Source organism: Salarias fasciatus, chromosome 22, assembly GCF_902148845.1.
Source record: "Salarias fasciatus chromosome 22, fSalaFa1.1, whole genome shotgun sequence".
In the NCBI taxonomy this organism is placed as follows: Eukaryota; Metazoa; Chordata; class Actinopteri; order Blenniiformes; family Blenniidae; genus Salarias; species Salarias fasciatus.
This window is the reverse complement of record NC_043765.1, coordinates 25,959,616-25,976,813: the sequence shown is the minus strand read 5'-3', so window position 1 is coordinate 25,976,813 and position 17,198 is coordinate 25,959,616. Positions and strand designations below refer to the sequence as shown.

Genomic DNA, 17,198 nt, shown 5'->3' with positions numbered 1-17,198 from the left:
TGAGCCTAATTCAAGAGTTTAAGTCCACTGAAAAGTTATTGTTTCTCAACATTAAGGTGCAAATGGTACTAGGTGCATTGATATGGCAGGTTTTTGTTGCTTTCAGCTGGTTGCAGGGGGGTAAATAAACACCTGCAGCAGAATGCCAAGGCAATAGCTACTTGTGCATGTATAAAGGTTTGAGTTTCATTGAACCTATTGTTAATCTGAGGTGGCTCAGCTGCTGTGTTTGCCCTGTGATTGAGTAGCGACCCGTCCAGAGTGTTTCCTAACGACCTGGTGGGTTTGTCTGAGGCCGCGCCAATAGAGGAAGCCGGGCCGCGACAAGAGGAATCGACGTATTGAAACTGGAGCGCTCCCGGATGGCGTCCGTGGCGAAATGTCTGAAGGGAGCGGCACGGTGACACGGGAGACACTAATGAAAGCCGCAGCGGCGATGATTGGCGGCGGACTCATGGAACATGACGCCAAGTTGTAGCAGGCAGTTTTCAATCCATCTGTAATTGGAAGCGGCGCGAGCGCGCTCCTGTTTGGCTCAATTTAAACATCAGGACATCAGCGGCGTGTTTGTTTCCCCCGGTGTGGCGGCGAGTCTTTCGTGTACCCTGCACAACAGATTCCGTCGCAATGTAAAGAGGTGATGAACGACGGCGCGTTCTGATTCGTCTGCCAATAACCGCACCAGGAATCGACATAATCGGAGCGAGTGAAATTAATTAGCGCCTGGGAGACGTCTCTGTCCTCAAACCCGAGGCTCGGAGAGACGGATTGGCTGAGGTGGCTCACGCAGCGCTGAAGGAATCGGCGAAAAGACACAAATCATACACCAGCCTCATTCAGCGTCTTTAGCCTGACAAACAAGTGAGGGATGATAACTATTAAGGCTTGTTGAGAATGAATGGCCACTAGACAAAAAAAAAAGCCTGGATTTATTAGTACATTTAAATAGACTTTCTGTTAAAAGGAGGCAGATTGACGACCGCGTTGCCACCGGACGTCTTTTATTTATGCTGTTTGCGCGTTCATTTCTTCTTTGTAAGTAAAATAATGAGAGGCATTTTATCTGACAAATGACAGACCAGCCTGGAAAAAGCAACAACAACAACAAGAGTGAAAGGCTGGATTTTACCAACAGTAGCTAAACTCTATTCAAATAAATCGCCAAAGTGACAGACATCGGTATTTTGTGGAAGGAACTGATTCCATGAACATACAACCCAAAAGTGAGTTAGTGAACCAGGAAGACTTCAGGAAAGTTAATCATATGTAGCTGTGATCCATGTTAGCCACGAGCACACGAGCACTTCTCTCTCTGGACGCTTGTGGAGAAAATGGAATAATAAAAGAATGAAAATGTGGCCTCCTCTTATCCATTAACAGCTGATTAGAAAATGAAGTATTGATTCCGGCAGATCTGCTGGCTGGAGGTGTGTTAAATGAGCTCCTTACCTGCCGGACAGACCGTTCGACTCCACATCCACCTTCACACCCAGTTTTTAGTGTCATCAGCTGTAGTTTATTATCATCTGCTTTGGAAATGATTTCACATTTCTAATGGTAATCGATTGCTTTGCTGCATATCGATGAGCTTTTCCTGAACACCAGCTGAACCTGACAGATAGATATAGCTGTGCAGCGACAGTGTTTCAGAAATGATGTGTTTTCGCCCATTTACACGGTAACATATCGTTTTAGAAAAGTTTGTTTCAAAGCACCACTGTGCTAAGAGCACCATGAAAGTTTCCCGATTTCATTGAAGCGTCGTGCGAACACTGCCCGAATGAGTCAATGAAGCTAACACTAAAAGGACAAATCAATCTATGAGATGTAATTCAGTCAGGTAGTCTCCATAAACAGTATTTATTAAGTATCCATGAGCTTGCTGTGAAGTGGCCAACCCAAAGTTTATTTACAACAGCGTATTAGAGCTCACTGAAAGGTGAAAGGTACCTCGTTCATTATAAATTTACAGACAGAACAGTGATTTTTTTTATTAACGTGACATTCCTGTGGCTGGTTGGCTGTGGCCAACGGAGTCGGATTCTTTTCAAAAAGTTTAAATTTGGAAGCCTTTTTAAAAAATAAAAAAAAAAAAAAAGTCACGTTCAGTAGCTGTGAGCACTGCTGTATCGTGAAATTATCCCCAAAACGCAACCAACGTGTGTAAACTTCATATGGAATCAGTTGAGCGCGTGTCCAATACTCAGTGCCTGCATTGAGTTTACCTACTTAATGCTTCTTTCTAAAACCTGCATTTGTTTGTTCTGTCCAGAAATGTTTGGTGGACTCGCCTTCCCCCTCATGACCGAAATAATGCGGCTCTGTCTTACCTGACAAATTGCAAATCAGTTCAGGGAAATTACAAATTACGATGAAACTTGTCTCCACCGCGCTGCTCTCCAGCCCTGTGGATTTCCTGGTGACGGATCTGCTGGATTTAGTCTTCTTCTTCAGCGCAGTGAAATTTTACAGAGATAGCCAATTTCTAAATATGGCCCTGAAGGCAGGAATGACTCACCCAGCGTGATTTGTGTGATTACCGCCAGTCTGCCGGGCTGCATTGTGAGCCAGGAGCTCCAGCCTCCACCAATCCGCAGCTTATCAAACCAAACTCAGCGTTCTGCCTTCAGTAACTTTGGTGCTCGAAGCGTTTCTGCTTTAATGAAACACTGAGATGCAGTCTGATTCTTTTGTTGCCGCCAGATTCCCACGCCGGCCCGAACCCTTCAAATGATGCTGCCCGGCCTAATCTTGGTTCTCGTCAGCGCGGCCTGCTGTCACGTTTGAATATTCCTACAGTTCATTTGTAGCTAATGGCTCCCGTTCTCCTTCTGGATAAAGCATCGGGGAGCTCACGCTGCTCTCGGAGCAGGGGGGATTTCTCCACGCTCCACGAGAGATAACGGCGGCGCCGTCTCTTTGTAGAGCGGGCGGATGACGTTATATTTCTGAAAGAGTGTCGAAGGCCTTGCTGATGCTTCCTGCTGATCTCCTCCGGCGATCCCGGCGTCGCCTCCAGCGATACGGCGGCCGGCTTTAGCCGGGGAAAGCTCCGGCTGGTGACCCCCTCGCACGCCCGGCCCCCTCCGCCAGCTCGTCGGCGGATATATACCGCCGTAGACTCGGGGATCCTTATCCTGTCAGCGCGCTTCAATAGCCGTGCCGGGATTACTGCGGAGCTCGCCTTTATGATCCTCCGCAGCCTGTTTGTATCCATAACTGATCGCATAATGGAGAAATTAGACTTGAAAGTGAGCGGTCTCTTAAGCCCCATGCTGATGGAGGCTGTGTGTGTGTGTGTGTGTGTGTGTGTGTGTGCTAACCGGGATACACTGCATGAAAGCTTACACACATGGAACGTCTCCCAGCTAATGTATATCAGTTGCACTGTGTGGATGTGGGTTTGATTTTCTTCAGAGCCAGAAAAGAGGCGTCGTGTGATTTACGTGGCGTTTTCTGGAGACGTTCGTGATTCTAGAAATGAAACTCTCTGCGATCTCTGTTTTACACTTCAGGTCTTCGCAAGAAAACTTTCTCAAGTGTGTGTTTACACGACAACGGTGCTCGAAGCCACTTCTATTTTGGGTCACATTGAATTGTTTTTTTTTTTTTTTCTCTCTCTCTTTTGTCAATGAACATTAAAACAAACTGGATCAGATATTTCCTCTACAGGTGACACTGACGCTACTTAAAAGAAGTCCCTGATATTACACCATGTATTAGTCCTCTGTTCGTTTGGTGTCTTTGGATTCGTGAAGAAAGGAGTCAAACGGCTGAAAAGTGTTCTTGGTGATGTCTTGATGTGTTTTCCAAGCTGAGCTCGGCCACTGCCAATGTTCTGGAAGGAAACAGAGAGCTCGGAAGTTGTAGTAAGACTTGAATGTTTGCCAGTTTGACCAGAGGGTCAGACAGAAACCGACTTTTTCAGGAGAACTTGGGTGAATTCTCCGTTTATGTTGTATTCTTATGTAATGTTTTGTGCTGTAATTCAAGAGATAAAACAGAAATCTTTCACTCTCTCTCTTTTGCAACAGCCGCCTGCAAAGACTCCAAAAGGGCTATGGAGGTTTCCCAGCATGCCGAGGACATGGGTTTGATCCTGGGAGCGTGCGCCGGCGGGCTGGTGGTGCTGATCCTGCTCCTCGGGGCCATCGTCATCATCGTGAAGAAGGGGTGAGCGGCCGCAGTCGGACGTTTACAGTCTGGAGTCTTCCTGAGCGCCGAGTCACGGCGGTGGATTTATCTCCGTCCCACTTGGCCACGAAGGTCTATTGAGGAAGGCGCCCGGCGACGAGAGTGAATTACAGCCAGAGTTGGAGGAATAGCGGAGCATTAATCCTAAACTCTCCCCCGGTTCCCGCCTCGGCCGAGCTTTTGTGTTTCTCATCTCATCTTTTAATTTCAAGGTCTGCGCGTCGGCTGAGCACATTCAGATGCAGAACCCCGCTCGCTCTGCAGGCGCTGGCTGGCTGCCTTCCACCTGCAAATTACCTCTGTCGTCGATCGCACCTGCAGTGTATTCTTCCCTCGCATGCCGGGCGACGGCGGAACACTCATCTGAGTGTGAAATATTCCATCAAGGGGCATGTTATTCCATTGCCCACTCAATTACATGAGGCGAGCAGCTGCGAGGTGCCAGTGGATGGGCTAGTAATTGGTTAGGAAGGTTGTTTTTGCTGTATTTTTTTTTTTTTTTCCCCTGAAGGGGGCTACAGGAACTCCTCCACCCCGAGGAATTTTCTCGCAGCAGAATAGAGGCAGAGTGAGTGAGGATGTCTGGAAGGAGGCAGCCGCCGATAAGATTGAGCAGACCAGTCTAGCCGGGGGACAATGGGAACGGGACGTCCGCACGAGAGCAGACAGGAGCGGGCGTGTTTGTATTCGGCCGCGAGACGCCCCGTCTGTGGATGTGCGGGGCTGTTTATGTTAATGCAGCGGGTAATCACGGCGGGGATCTGCCCGCTCTTCGGTGCGTTCAGCAGGACGCCGGTCAGAAGCGGCGAAGAACGGAAAAAAAATCACTCGGCTCAGAACTCGGCTCCGCAGCAGCTCTGAATATTTCAGACGCTTTCAGAAAGTGGAAGTACTGTACGTTCGAGGCTTTCAGGCTTCGTCAGGCTCGCCGAAGGCTAATGAACTCGGGAACATGAAGGGAACTGCGGCCGGCGTTTGATCGGCGGCCGGACCTAATACCTGCCGCTCAGGAGGAAAATCAACTCCTCTGAGGGGAGATCATTACGCAGAGCAAGACGCTCCTTCCAAATCAAAAACTGAAATCATGTCAGTCTATCTATACACACTTCGTCCAAGTTAGGGCTTTGTGATCAGAGCTGATCGGACAGACGCATTGAGTGTCTGTTTTCATGATATGTCTCAGAAAAACATGCAAACTCCACACAGAAGGCAAAACGCTGGGTTTTCTGGCCCGTCCCCGGAGTGATCGCAGCAGCAGCGCTAATGAAACACCCTCCACACACATCTGTTTTGATGATCCGTCCGACCGAGACACGCTGGCTCTGCCGGACTCGGTTTCAGTCTGCCGGGGCTAAATCGGGACGCCAGGTCGCCTCTGGTGGTTCGATCCACGTCCCAGACTCTTCATGTGTCAACGTGTCCTTGAGCAAGAGGCTGTAGGTGAGGCGGCTCCCAGCAGGGGCTGTGGTGTGAGTGTGTGAGTGTGTGAGTGTGTGAGTGTTAGTGTGACAGTTTGAGAGACGAGAGGCGGCCGTAATGGCCATCCAACTCCGTCCACTGTTTTCACCCGAGTCTCCGTCTTCTGTCCTTGAAGCCAAGTGTGAAGTTCACTTTTGAGAATCCATGGATTCTGCTTCGCCGGAGGTTTTCTTGCCGATGCATTCGGCGTTCGTGTTTTTATTTTCGCGATAGCCGTGACGGACTCCGGAGGTCAGAGGTTCACTGCTAAGTGGGACTCCGGTGCGGTTGACACTTGATGGACGGAGGAGGCAGGTGGAGGTGTGTGTGTGTGTGTTGCTGTACGACGCGTTGAAAGCCTCGGGGCGCCGTCAGAAATGTGTCCGATGGTGGAAACCTTTCGGAGGTGCAGGAGGCCGTTGGGAAAACGATTATAAAAGACCACATACAGAAATTCAAGATCACAGACGGGGAAGTTCACAGGCCGAGACATAAATCATACAGCTCTGATTTGGCTTCAACGCGTTTAGGATCGTGACTGAAAGCAGAATTTGAGAATTCAGACAGGAAAGAGCAAATCTGGCAAAACCACCAAGCCAGAAAATGGATGTGGAGCCTGAGCTGAGAAGTGTTCGTGGACTAATGAATGAAGCAGCAGCAGCACAACCGATGAGATAGAGGGAAATAAATCCTGGAGCCTGTGGGTTCAGACTAACGCTGACGTTACATACAGGGGGCACATTGCTTATGTTGCTGTTTGGTGGATTCCAGATTAGTAAAGTCATCCTCACCCCAGTGAATGATAGACTCTGCTGACACGTTCCTGCTGGATTCCTCCGTCTTGATCAGACCATTTCTGATGAAAACTGGAGAATCCAGTGGAAACTTGTCGAAGGTATCCTACGAAAAGCCTGTTTATCATAAAACAGCTTCAGTGACTGAGAATACCTTTTGATTCTGCAGAAGTATGTTGAAACTTTCCGTTTTTGCCGGTGCAGATCTGCCTTCTTGTGTCTTTTGAGCTTACTGACAATGGTGCTTTCTTCCCCCTGCAGTCCGGCGATAACATTCCAACACACTAGAGCATCCTCATTTATCTTTCTAATGCCCATTGTGATAAGCCATGGCCACCTCTCTTTTATTTTTCTCCTCACTCTCTGTCTCTCTCCTCTCCTTCTCCTCCATGCTAATCAGAAGGGACTTCTATTCTTACCCTTACTACCCGTAAGTTGCTCCTTTCTCCATCCTCCACCCCCGACACCCCGATGCATCTCTCCCTCTCGCTCGCCCTTCGTAGCCCTCAGGACCGCTAGAGTGGAAACAGGCATTGCTATCCCCACCCCATCCTCCAGTATTGTATAGACCCCCCCCTCCTCCCACTCCTCCTCTCTTCTCACCCCATCTCACTCACACCCTCCCTGCCCGACACTCTCTTGCTATCACCAGAATCTTACTGTCCACTTTCAATCTCGTAGCTCTTAGATTACCCCTTCCGTTCAATTTCCCATCCCTCACCCTCCCTCCCTTTTCCCCCCTTTCCTTCTTATCTTCCTTACCTCTCTCTCTCTCTCTCTCTCTCTCTGCCTCTCTTCCTTTCTCTATCCTCTCTTTCTCTACAGTAGGAAGAAGGTGGCCATAAACAAGGCGGCCATGTCCTACAGGCAGGAGAAGAGCCGGAAGCTGAGCTCTCTGGACTGCAGCATGACGGAGCAGAGCACTCTCCAGCAGGACGAGAGGATGGCGCACTCCTTCATGGACGCCCACGGCTGCAACGCTCGAAGTAAGGCGGCGACGAGAGCATATGGGCGCTCTCGAGTGCGGAGAGAGAATCCTGACCTTCAGCCATGTTTGTCTCCGAGCATGTGTTCGCTCTTGCGTTGCCAGAGAAACCGTCTCTCTCGCCGTTCTGTCTGCGCGGCTCCCAAAACTTCCCGTCGGGTAGATTCCCTGTTTTCATGAATGATCCGACGAGTCCAGAGCCGTCCAGCCCTGACGCCGGGTTTTTTCCTTCCGCTGTTCCCAGATGAGCAGCGCAGCTCCGTCAACGAGTCCAGCAGCTTGCTGGGAGGCTCGCCGCAGCGGCACTGCCGGAGGAAGAGCTCGCCGTACCACACGGGTCAGCTGCACCCGGCCGTCAGGGTGGCCGACCTCCTGCAGCACATCAACCAGATGAAGACGGCCGAGGGCTACGGCTTCAAGCAGGAGTACGAGGTGAGGAGGAGCCGGCGGGAGGGGAGGGGGGGGCGCTCACTGTTTGACTGATGATCCGTGGAAATCGGCACGCCGGCGTTCCGCCATGGTCCACGGATTCCTTTGGCAAAGGTCGTTTGGAATACAGTCGTTAAAATGGATTCAGAAGGAGGAGTTTTTTCACTCTGAAGAGGCTGATTCCATTTTTTTTTCAAACTTTAAAAGAAACTTTGAAGTAAAAGTTCAGTGAAGTTCGTTATGGATTTAGTTCATTTAGAAGTGTTTTCTCTCTTCTTCTCTTCATGGACGCACCTTTTTGACGTTCTTTTACTTCTGAAGTTTTTATGCGTTGATTCCTTGTCTTTTTAAAGTCGTCTCTCTCCCGGCATGCTGAACGTCTGCATCGGGTGGCAGTAGTGAGTCGGGGGGGGCGTCCACACGGTTCTGGCTGTTTGCCAGTATTCGTCTTTCTCAGCATTTCCTGAACTGACATTTACAGAATATCTTCAATTGCAGCTTCTTGTTCATAGATAATAAGCCATCTAATGAAGTGTCAAAAAACAGAGGGTGAGTCTAGTTTTGGAGAGTTTTTTGAGGACTGAACGTAGTCCATGGAGTTCAGATCGAATTAACGGCAGTTTTCTCATCTTGATAAAAGAAATGTTGACAGTTTAACATGAAGCTTGATTATATTATTTCTTTTAAGCAGTATATGAAATGATTCAGGATGGTTTTGTTCCTCTTAAGTTCAAATGTATATTCATCCCAGCAGCGATAGCTACGATCTTCCTTGTTTATCGAGGATGCTCACTACACCACCTGGTGTACAGAAATGGTATTACTATCCATTCTGTGGTTTCGTTTCTACAACATGTATTGACTGCCGTCTCCTGACTGTCTGCACTCCGTCAGTGTTTGCACTGTTTGACTCCAGATACAGTTAGTGGCTGTTGGTTGTTTTTGTTTTGAAACCACACAGATACCGACAACCGAGTGTCCGTCAACTCGGACATGTGTAGAAGAACTGTTTCCTACGGCAGCATTTCAGAAAAGTTTTGTTTTCCCTGTTTACATGGAGAAGGAGTTGGACATTTTTCAAAAGTTGTTTTCAGTGACTCCAAAATAGAACCAAAGTTTTCGTTTTTGGTTGAAACATTGTGTAAACATGGCCTAAGCACCTTGGTTACAAAACATGAATACGGACCAACGGTCCTCACTGAAAATTTGACATCTTTGAGTATTACTTTTTTTTTTTTTTCTATGATTGAAGCTACGAAAGCTGCTTGAACTTTGTGGTCACAGTATCGTCCATAAAGAACTGGTGACTGGTGATGATCTTTAGAAAGAGTTCAGTCAGAGTCAGGCTGGAGGATTTTTGTATTGATAAAAATATTTCTTTTAGATCAGATGTTTTAAAAGCAGTGATTTGCTCAGAATTTGCTGCTCGCCACAGCTGTCTTCTCTCAAGATGTTTGAATTGGGAGTTTTTCATACTGGAATGTGGCTTTTCTTCGTTAGCATTGTATGGATGCAGGTGGATCGAACCTTTCTGTACTGTCGACCAATTAGCCTTTTCAAATTTGCTCCTTTATCATGAAATCTTCAACATCAGCCCATCTGATAAGCCCTTCTCTTTTCCTTTTTGAGCAGCCACCTCCACCTGCGGAAGAGCGCAGATGCACTTTTTTCCATTCATTAAGCGATCCCCCAGGGGCCAACAAATTAACCCCCCTTCCAAAATCAATATGTGGTCGCTTCTTCACTCCTCCGTCTGGCTCCCCATCGCCTGGAGAATAAACAGATGAAGGGGATCAGCCCGCACGCCGCCGTCAGACTTCATAACCCCTTATTTCCCACAGGGTCACGCCGGCGCCGCCATTGATCAGGCGTGTTGCAAAGCATTGTGGGGGGGGGGGGGGGGGGGGTGCTGCAAATGAGCCGGGGAGGGTACAGTACGCGGCGTGCTTTGAAAGCCAACATCTGGAGCGAGTGAGCGAGCGGCGTAAAGTGTGTCACGCTCCTCAAGGATGCGGGGAGGGTGGAGCGACGCCATGCGGATCCCTCTTTTGTAAGCGTGGCGCCCCACGAGTGAGTGAAGCTGGTGTCAAATTACAAGCCATTGGCGTGATGAGTGTGGCAGGAGAGCATGAGGGACGAGGGTGCAGGTAGCTACCGGGAGGAATCTGCAGAGATCAAGGCCGGAGGTTTAAAAAGCGGCGAGTTACGACTCTCATGCAGCGTCCCCGCCTGTCGCTCCGGGGTTTTATTTCCTCTTCCTCTGCTCAGAGTATTGATTTAGATTCAGTGACTCATCTCTCTGCAGGAGCAGATTTAGTAGATCGGTGTCATAAACAGCTGTTACAAATTTAGCAGTTTAACACCGGGGTATTACCGAGGCGCTGCTTTCTTCCACGCCGCGTCTCGAATGAAAAACGCTGCGGCGGGCGCCGCCGCCTCTTCCCGCTCCTCCTCCTCCCCCTTTCCTCTCAAGGCCGCCGCCGTCTCTCAGTGCCACCCCGGTCGTCAGCCTCAGTCTGTCCCTGCCTCGCCGGAGCAGATGTCTCCACAGAACTTGGCTTTGGCGCTAAAACGCCGAAGCCTCTGAAAACCTGAGGTAGCCCTTTGAAGCGCCCGGGCAAAGCCGGCCGCTTTCCCCTCCTTCCTCTTCCTCTGCTCTTTGTAGAAGTTGGTAAAGTTGATCCCTGTCTTTGCTCGGCAGAGTTTCTTCGACGGATGGGATGTGACCAAGAAGAAAGACAAGACCAAAGGGCGGCACGACAGCCTGCTCAGCCGTGAGTGTTTCTACTTCCTGTTTTCCGTTACTGAAGCTCACCGGAGACGGACCTGAGCGCCGCCGCTGCTGGGCGCGGTTCCAGCATGCCTTTCACTGGGGTTACAGCCCACCTTAACATTAATGGGTTTTTATACATGCACTGTAAAGCAGATTAGCATTTAACGACTCGGGCGCCGCCTGCGTCCCGCGAATCAGCCCGAGCTGCCCAATAATTGTTTTTACTCCCAGCGGGATGACTGTTAATTCTGGAAAAAACAACCCTTGTTATAATGTGATTAAGCTCTGATTAATTGAAATTGATTGTTTAACTGCGGCTATAATAGTGTTTTGGTAATTTTAGCATCACTACAATGAACACTTGAATGCCCGAAAAACTGTGTTCGTTCCTGCTGCGGAAAGGTCTGTTTGGATGAAATAAAGGGAATCTAGAGCAGCGTGAGATTGGATTTCCTTAGTTTTTTGTTTTAACTGTGCACAAAAGAAGTTCAGTTTGTCTTCATGAACGTGATCAGAGCGATCAGCCTGTGGAACTTCACTGAGTTTCACACAGAGATTCTGGGTTTAGGCGACATTTATATACTCATTGTTTCAAGTGAAAACAGTTTGAAGGCATTCCTTGGCAATCACAGTGATATTACAGGGAAAAACTGCTCGACTCGTGGCCTGTTAATTTATTTCATTTGGGGAGAAGCGCAGTGGGCGGCGGCTTGAAAAAGCGTTGTTGACACAGGTGACACCTGGGCGTACCAAGCACTGCGTGAACATGACTGTACAGATGTTTCATCCCCAACATCAGGCTGTTTCCACACATAAACGTTGTCTTATCGCCATCATAAATTTATTGTGCTCTTTGTTTACAAAGTTCTACAGAAGCTCCCGTTGCTCCTTCATCCAATCATCATGATCCAAAGGACTCGACAGAACGTCCCCACATACTGAGACTAATGGACCATATAGGAGGACCTACTGATTTTTTTTTCAGGGAATTGTTTTAGGTACCGATGTTGGTTGAGTTAACTCTCTCTGTGAAATGGAAAACTCAGAGTTCCCCTCATTTCGGGGTTAAAGGTGCCGTAGGCAGGATTACCTTCGCAATATGGCGATTTGACCCACCCAAGATGGCGATTTGAAACCCGGAGTCGTGCCCACCTCGGGGTGCCGAGCGGGGCCCCGGCGGTGTCACGGCCGCCTGCACCAGCGGGTTGATTCACCTGTGACCTTTTCACAGCGGGCCTGGGGTCAGAGCCTTTTTTTTTAAGAATTCCAGTAGAAACAGACGGTGTCCTCCGTGGAGTTTTGATGATGTTATGTCTGACGAGGCAGGTAAATATACGGGCCTGGACTTCCTCATGCTCGTTCACGAGAAACAGAGCTTTGAAGCGCCGCCCCTCGACCAATCAGGATAGAGCCTCAGGGGCTCTTCTGATTGGTCAAACATACCGGGAGCGGTCGAGAATCCTTTTCAGCTCAGAACAGAGACAGATGGAAACGCTGCACCTGTAGTGCAATTATGCTACACTCCTAAAGGATTATCAATGGATACGCTAACATTTAATCCAAAGAAAACACAGAAAAATGAGCACTGACTAGCAAAAATCCTGCCTACAGCACCTTAACAGATTCAGGTCTACACATCGCCACCTGCTCCCTGAATATGAAAGCAGTGATAGATGACCGTCTGTCGAACCGATTGGTGATGACTCTCTCCAGTAAAGTTAATTATGTCAACAGCTCAACCAGTAACTAATCACAATGTAAAGAACTGAAAGATGAGTGCATAAAGAGACATTAAAGATGACCTCAAATGGAGGAAATGTTCTGTGTTCTCGGTCCTATCTCCTGACTGGAAGGTCAGGGTTTATCTTTTCTTCTCCGAGCCCTGGCTCTATCTAAATTTAGGTGTTGCTCGTCCTGGTATGTGATAAAACTGAGGCCATAATATCTGTGAAACGACAGCCTTTTGCATTAGTGTGGAAATGCCTTCCAGGTCCCTGCTACAACACCCCGATGACCCAGTTGCAAACGACTGCTTCTTTTAGAGAAGGTGTCAATCATGAAGACGCTGCAGCAATTAATTACAGTCAGAAGAATTAGAACGCTACACCCTCGAACAGGCATCACGGATGAAAAGCACCTCAAACAGAAGCCGTTCCGAGTCTGGCTTCCGTCCCGTGTCCTGACTGGAAGAGCAGGAGTAATTATCTCCTCTTAAAGCTCTGGCTGCTACGGACATGGGTAATACACTTCCTGGTTCTCTGCAGTACGACTGGAATGCAAGCTTTTGGTATTCCGGGCAGCAGAACTGCATCCTGAAGATCCTGACCAAACACTATGACCGCCTGTTTATGAAGGAGTCAAGGTCCAGCTGGGATAAACGAATGATTTATAGCTAGCGACTCCTTTGTTAGGGTTAGAGCTGTTAGGGTTGTAATCAGAACATTTTCATGAATGTATATCATGAAGGGAACTGGAGGTAGAACATTCTGTCCTTGAGCAAGACGCCAAAGTGCTGGCAACAGAGGTTGAGTGCCTTACAAAGCTTACCAATGGCAGCAAGTACCATCGATTATGAATAGGTAAAAGTGACTAATGACGGGTTAAAGAACCAGTGGGGAAAAAAATTCAGTGAAATTACCATTTCAGACAGTATCCATCCATGAGGGTTATGTGTGTTCCCTCTCTTGAATTTAAATGTTAAACTGTGACCTTGGAGTATTAATTAAGTAGCGCTTCTTTGTTTGAACTACAATGAGCGACACTCTGAAATAAGTCCTGCACATTTAACCTCTCCAATACGTCAGTGACTGTTGAGGGAGATGACCTGATGTGTCCTTTTTTAATGACTGAAGCTGATATGTCTTATCTCCTGCTCCATTCCAGATGATCGCCATCGAGTCAAGCTCCACTCCCTGCTGGCAGACCCCAGCTCCGATTATGTCAATGCCAACTACATCGACGTGAGTCACCTCCAGTCGCACTCCTTCCTCCCGCTCCTCCGGCTCGGTCTCTTCCTGATCCCCCGGCTCGCGCCGCTCCTCATTTATCGCTGCACTCGAGCCGGCGCTCGACCGCCGGACACCTCCGCGCATTATTGTTTGACCACGACACCCACATGATAGCGTTGCGGCTCGGCGCGGGCTTTGAGTGGGATTTTATCGCAGCGGCTCCAGAGAAATCCTCCAAACGCCCCCCCTAAGCCTGCGGGCAGCGGGCCCCGCGACTCGCCCAAACGCTTTGGAAAATTGGAGCCGATAGCGCTCACCTGAGCCTTTCATCTGCTCTCAGATGGTTTTGATCTCGCCTACAGTTCGGCTCCGGTGAGCTTCCTCCGCTTCCAGCTGCTCCCCAGAGATCCGATCTCGGCCCCCGTCTCCGATTGACCAGCATTATCTGGAGGACGGCCGTCTCTGTCGGGTCGCTCTGAATCGGCGCTCGGCGCCCCTGCCTCCGTTTGGATTATTTCGGTTCCACGTCGCCGTGCCGGTGCCTCTTGTTTGCCAGACGAAGGGAAATAGAAGGCGAGGGGATGGGAGGAGGCCTCGGTCAGCGGGTTCTAGTAGCCCGACGCACTGCAGCACCGCGCCAACGCCATCGGTCAGAGCCGAACGTCGAAGCTCAGAGCTCCCGGTAGAGCGGACGCCATGAGGCCCTCTGTGTGTTCACCATGTCGTCTACAGCCCCGCCAAACGACAACATCCATTCATTTAGCTTGTAAAACAGTAAATACACGTTTCAGGTTGAAGGTTTTGAGCATGGAGCACTCAGAGACTTTTCCATTTAGATCCTGTTCCTTTTTAACCAAAGAGCTCCTCAAGGTTTAATTTGGTTCTTACAGCGAAGAGGTGCAGTATTATGATAGAACTGGAATATCTTCATTTTATTAAGGTAGGTTTTTATATATCAAGAAGAAAAACGAGACTCAAACTGCGATTTTACTTTCCTGCCACACAAACTGTGAGCGCAGGGAAAAGTACACGGCTTAACTTTTTAAAAGTGTTCACCTTGAGACTGGATTCAATGACACGACGTATTTCCAGAGGCCTTCTTTCATTACCAGACTTATTAAAGTGTCATGTGGGTTATTAACAGCTCAGGGAACTCGGAGTCATCTCTGGTCCAGGTCAGGACCCACTACAGCAGCCCTCTTCCTCCTCTTCCTCCTCTTCCTCCTCTCTTTCTGCCTCATCAACAGTCTGAGCCTGGATGTCTGCAACCTGCTCCCACCTAAATGTTTGTCCTTAAAAGAAATGTAACCTTTAGAGTGAGTTTATAGGGTGTTTATGTATGAATATTTCATCACCACAAATTAGAAAGGCCAACGCTTTAGTGACTTCTTATTCTTACTGTTTCACAGTTTTAGTTGTTTTGACTTTGTCAAAAACTTCAGTAGATTTGGTTGCTTGTCTTTCTCTTTCTAATGGTTTTTAGCATTTCAACAATTTTTTTTGTTGCTATTTTACATTTTTCCATTTTCTTAGTGATTATAGCTGATTTTTAGGATCACCGAGCATGATTTTATAATTTTTTTGTCATCATGTTTACATACGTTACATCGTAGACAGTTAGAGGAAAATCAGGCCCCGTTTGCACAAAAACATTTCAAGTAAAAACATCTCCGTTTTCATTTCAGAAAAGCTTCGTGTTTAAAATACTTTGAAATGATGTCCGTTTAAAGAGAAACGGCAGAAACGCTGAAAACGATGTAGTCTCCGGCCACGAGCTGGAACTGTTGCAACGCTGCAAATATGAACAATGGTGACATCTTTACACCATTTTACATTCTGTTACTATTTCACACCACCATTTTAACTACCTCCGCTGTTTCATTTCATTCACCATGTGCAGTCGCAGCATTTCAGAAAAAATGTTCCAAAAGTTGCGTTTCCAGTGACTCTGAGCGCCGTTGTCATGTAAACGCCCAAAACACAAAAAAAAAAATTCCATTTTCACTTGAAAACATTTGTCAAGTAAGCAGAAACCTGAATCCCTCCAAGTTGAAGGAAACTCTTTATCTTCTGGCCTTTATGTGGATTTAATCGCGGTCGGCTCAACATGTTGCCGGAACCTCCACAGGGCTCCAGGTTGCAGACCTCCGGTTTAAATATGCGGACTACGCTCGTTCTGCTTCGACTAACTGAAACAACATTTGTTGGCGGGAAACAAAGGTTGACCTTTAGAATGAAAACCTGGGGATTGGATGGGTCTGAACATTATTCTCTCCGCAGGTCTTCAGTGCGAGCTGCTCTCTAACCATTTCATTATGCCCTCTCTCCCTGCTCTTTAATCACAATAACTCGCTCTTCTTTCCTCCCCCCGCCTCCCTTCTTTTCTCTCTTCTTCTTCTTCTCTGTCCAACCTTTTGGCGTCTCTTAGATTCGGATAAACAGGGAAGTAAGTACCTTGCCTCTCCCCTCTCTCCATCCCCCCTGGCTTCCTTCCAGTGGCTTCCCTTCCATCTCCGAGGCTTCAGCCTTTCTTTTCCCGCCTGTAGTCATCGCTTATCCCCCTGAGTTTTTTTTTTTTTTTTTTACCTTTTTCTTTGGTTCTTCTTTGTTTGAACGCTGATGGCAGCTTTCTTTCATCTCAAGTCAAACGGCTTCCCGGAGTTCCTCCTGAACGCCAGGCGAGCGTCTTTTATGAGAACTGAAAGCGTGACCCCTGAGGTCAGATCACAGTCAACAGTCCGTGGCAATGAAATGTACAATGAGAGATTCGAAAATTCAGTCGTTAAGGCCCCGTCTGCACAACATTTCACGTGACAGCTCCGCATTTTTAAAGTTTCATTTCAATGATGCATGTCACAGTGTTTTGGCAATGAAACCACACACACACAGAGAACACTAGGCGGTGAAGTTGGATTGTTGTCATGGCGACTGTCAACTAAAACGACCAAGTTGCTGCATGAGCAGCAGCAGCATTTCAGGACAGTTGTGTTTTCCCACATTTCTGTGGAGATGGATTCTGTGCAACTTAAAAAAAAATTGTTTTCCTCTGTCTACACAAAGTCGAAGCGTTTTCAGAAACTTCCAGCTTTTCAAAAACATTGCATTTTCACTGACTCAGAGCACCGTTTTCATGTAAACGGATGCTCAAAACACGATAAAAGTTTGCTGTTTTCCCTTGAAATGGTTGTAATGTAAACAGGGTCTGAATTGTCACCTTTTAACTTCATTCAGACTCTTATCTACAGTTTGTAGTGCTGTTTTCCAACCTGACTGACTTTAGTCATGTTTCATTAACTCGTTTACATTAAAATTTTGAATTTGATTCTCAAATAATGCTAAATAATACTTTTCATTAATTGTCAGGCACTGATAAACTTCAATCAAGATGCTTTACCTCAAAATCCTGTATTTGCAGCTCATATTTGATATTTTGCCAGACTCTTAACAAGTATGAGTGTTTTTTTGTATTTGAACCGGATTTCCCTTAATTGCGGTTTTGACATTATTCTCTGTATTTTCACTTTAGTTTTTTTGACATGAGGACTTTTTTTTTCCCCCAACATTTGTTGAAATGTCGAAATAAAGCTTTATTATTTTGACATTTCCGTCTCTTTCTC

General features: G+C 47.6%; 1 protein-coding gene across 1 annotated transcript in view; it reads left to right on the top strand.

Moving 5' to 3' along the window:
• The window catches only part of LOC115409847 (receptor-type tyrosine-protein phosphatase U-like), a gene marked incomplete at its 3' end in the record, with an annotated part of 218,143 nt that overhangs the window by 182,432 nt on the left and 18,513 nt on the right, over positions 1–17,198 (top strand). The window contains 7 exon segments of the mRNA XM_030121130.1: positions 4,035–4,173; positions 6,847–6,876; positions 7,272–7,432; positions 7,676–7,863; positions 10,562–10,634; positions 13,517–13,593; positions 16,010–16,027. Coding sequence (XP_029976990.1) covers positions 4,035–4,173; positions 6,847–6,876; positions 7,272–7,432; positions 7,676–7,863; positions 10,562–10,634; positions 13,517–13,593; positions 16,010–16,027 — 686 coding nt within the window.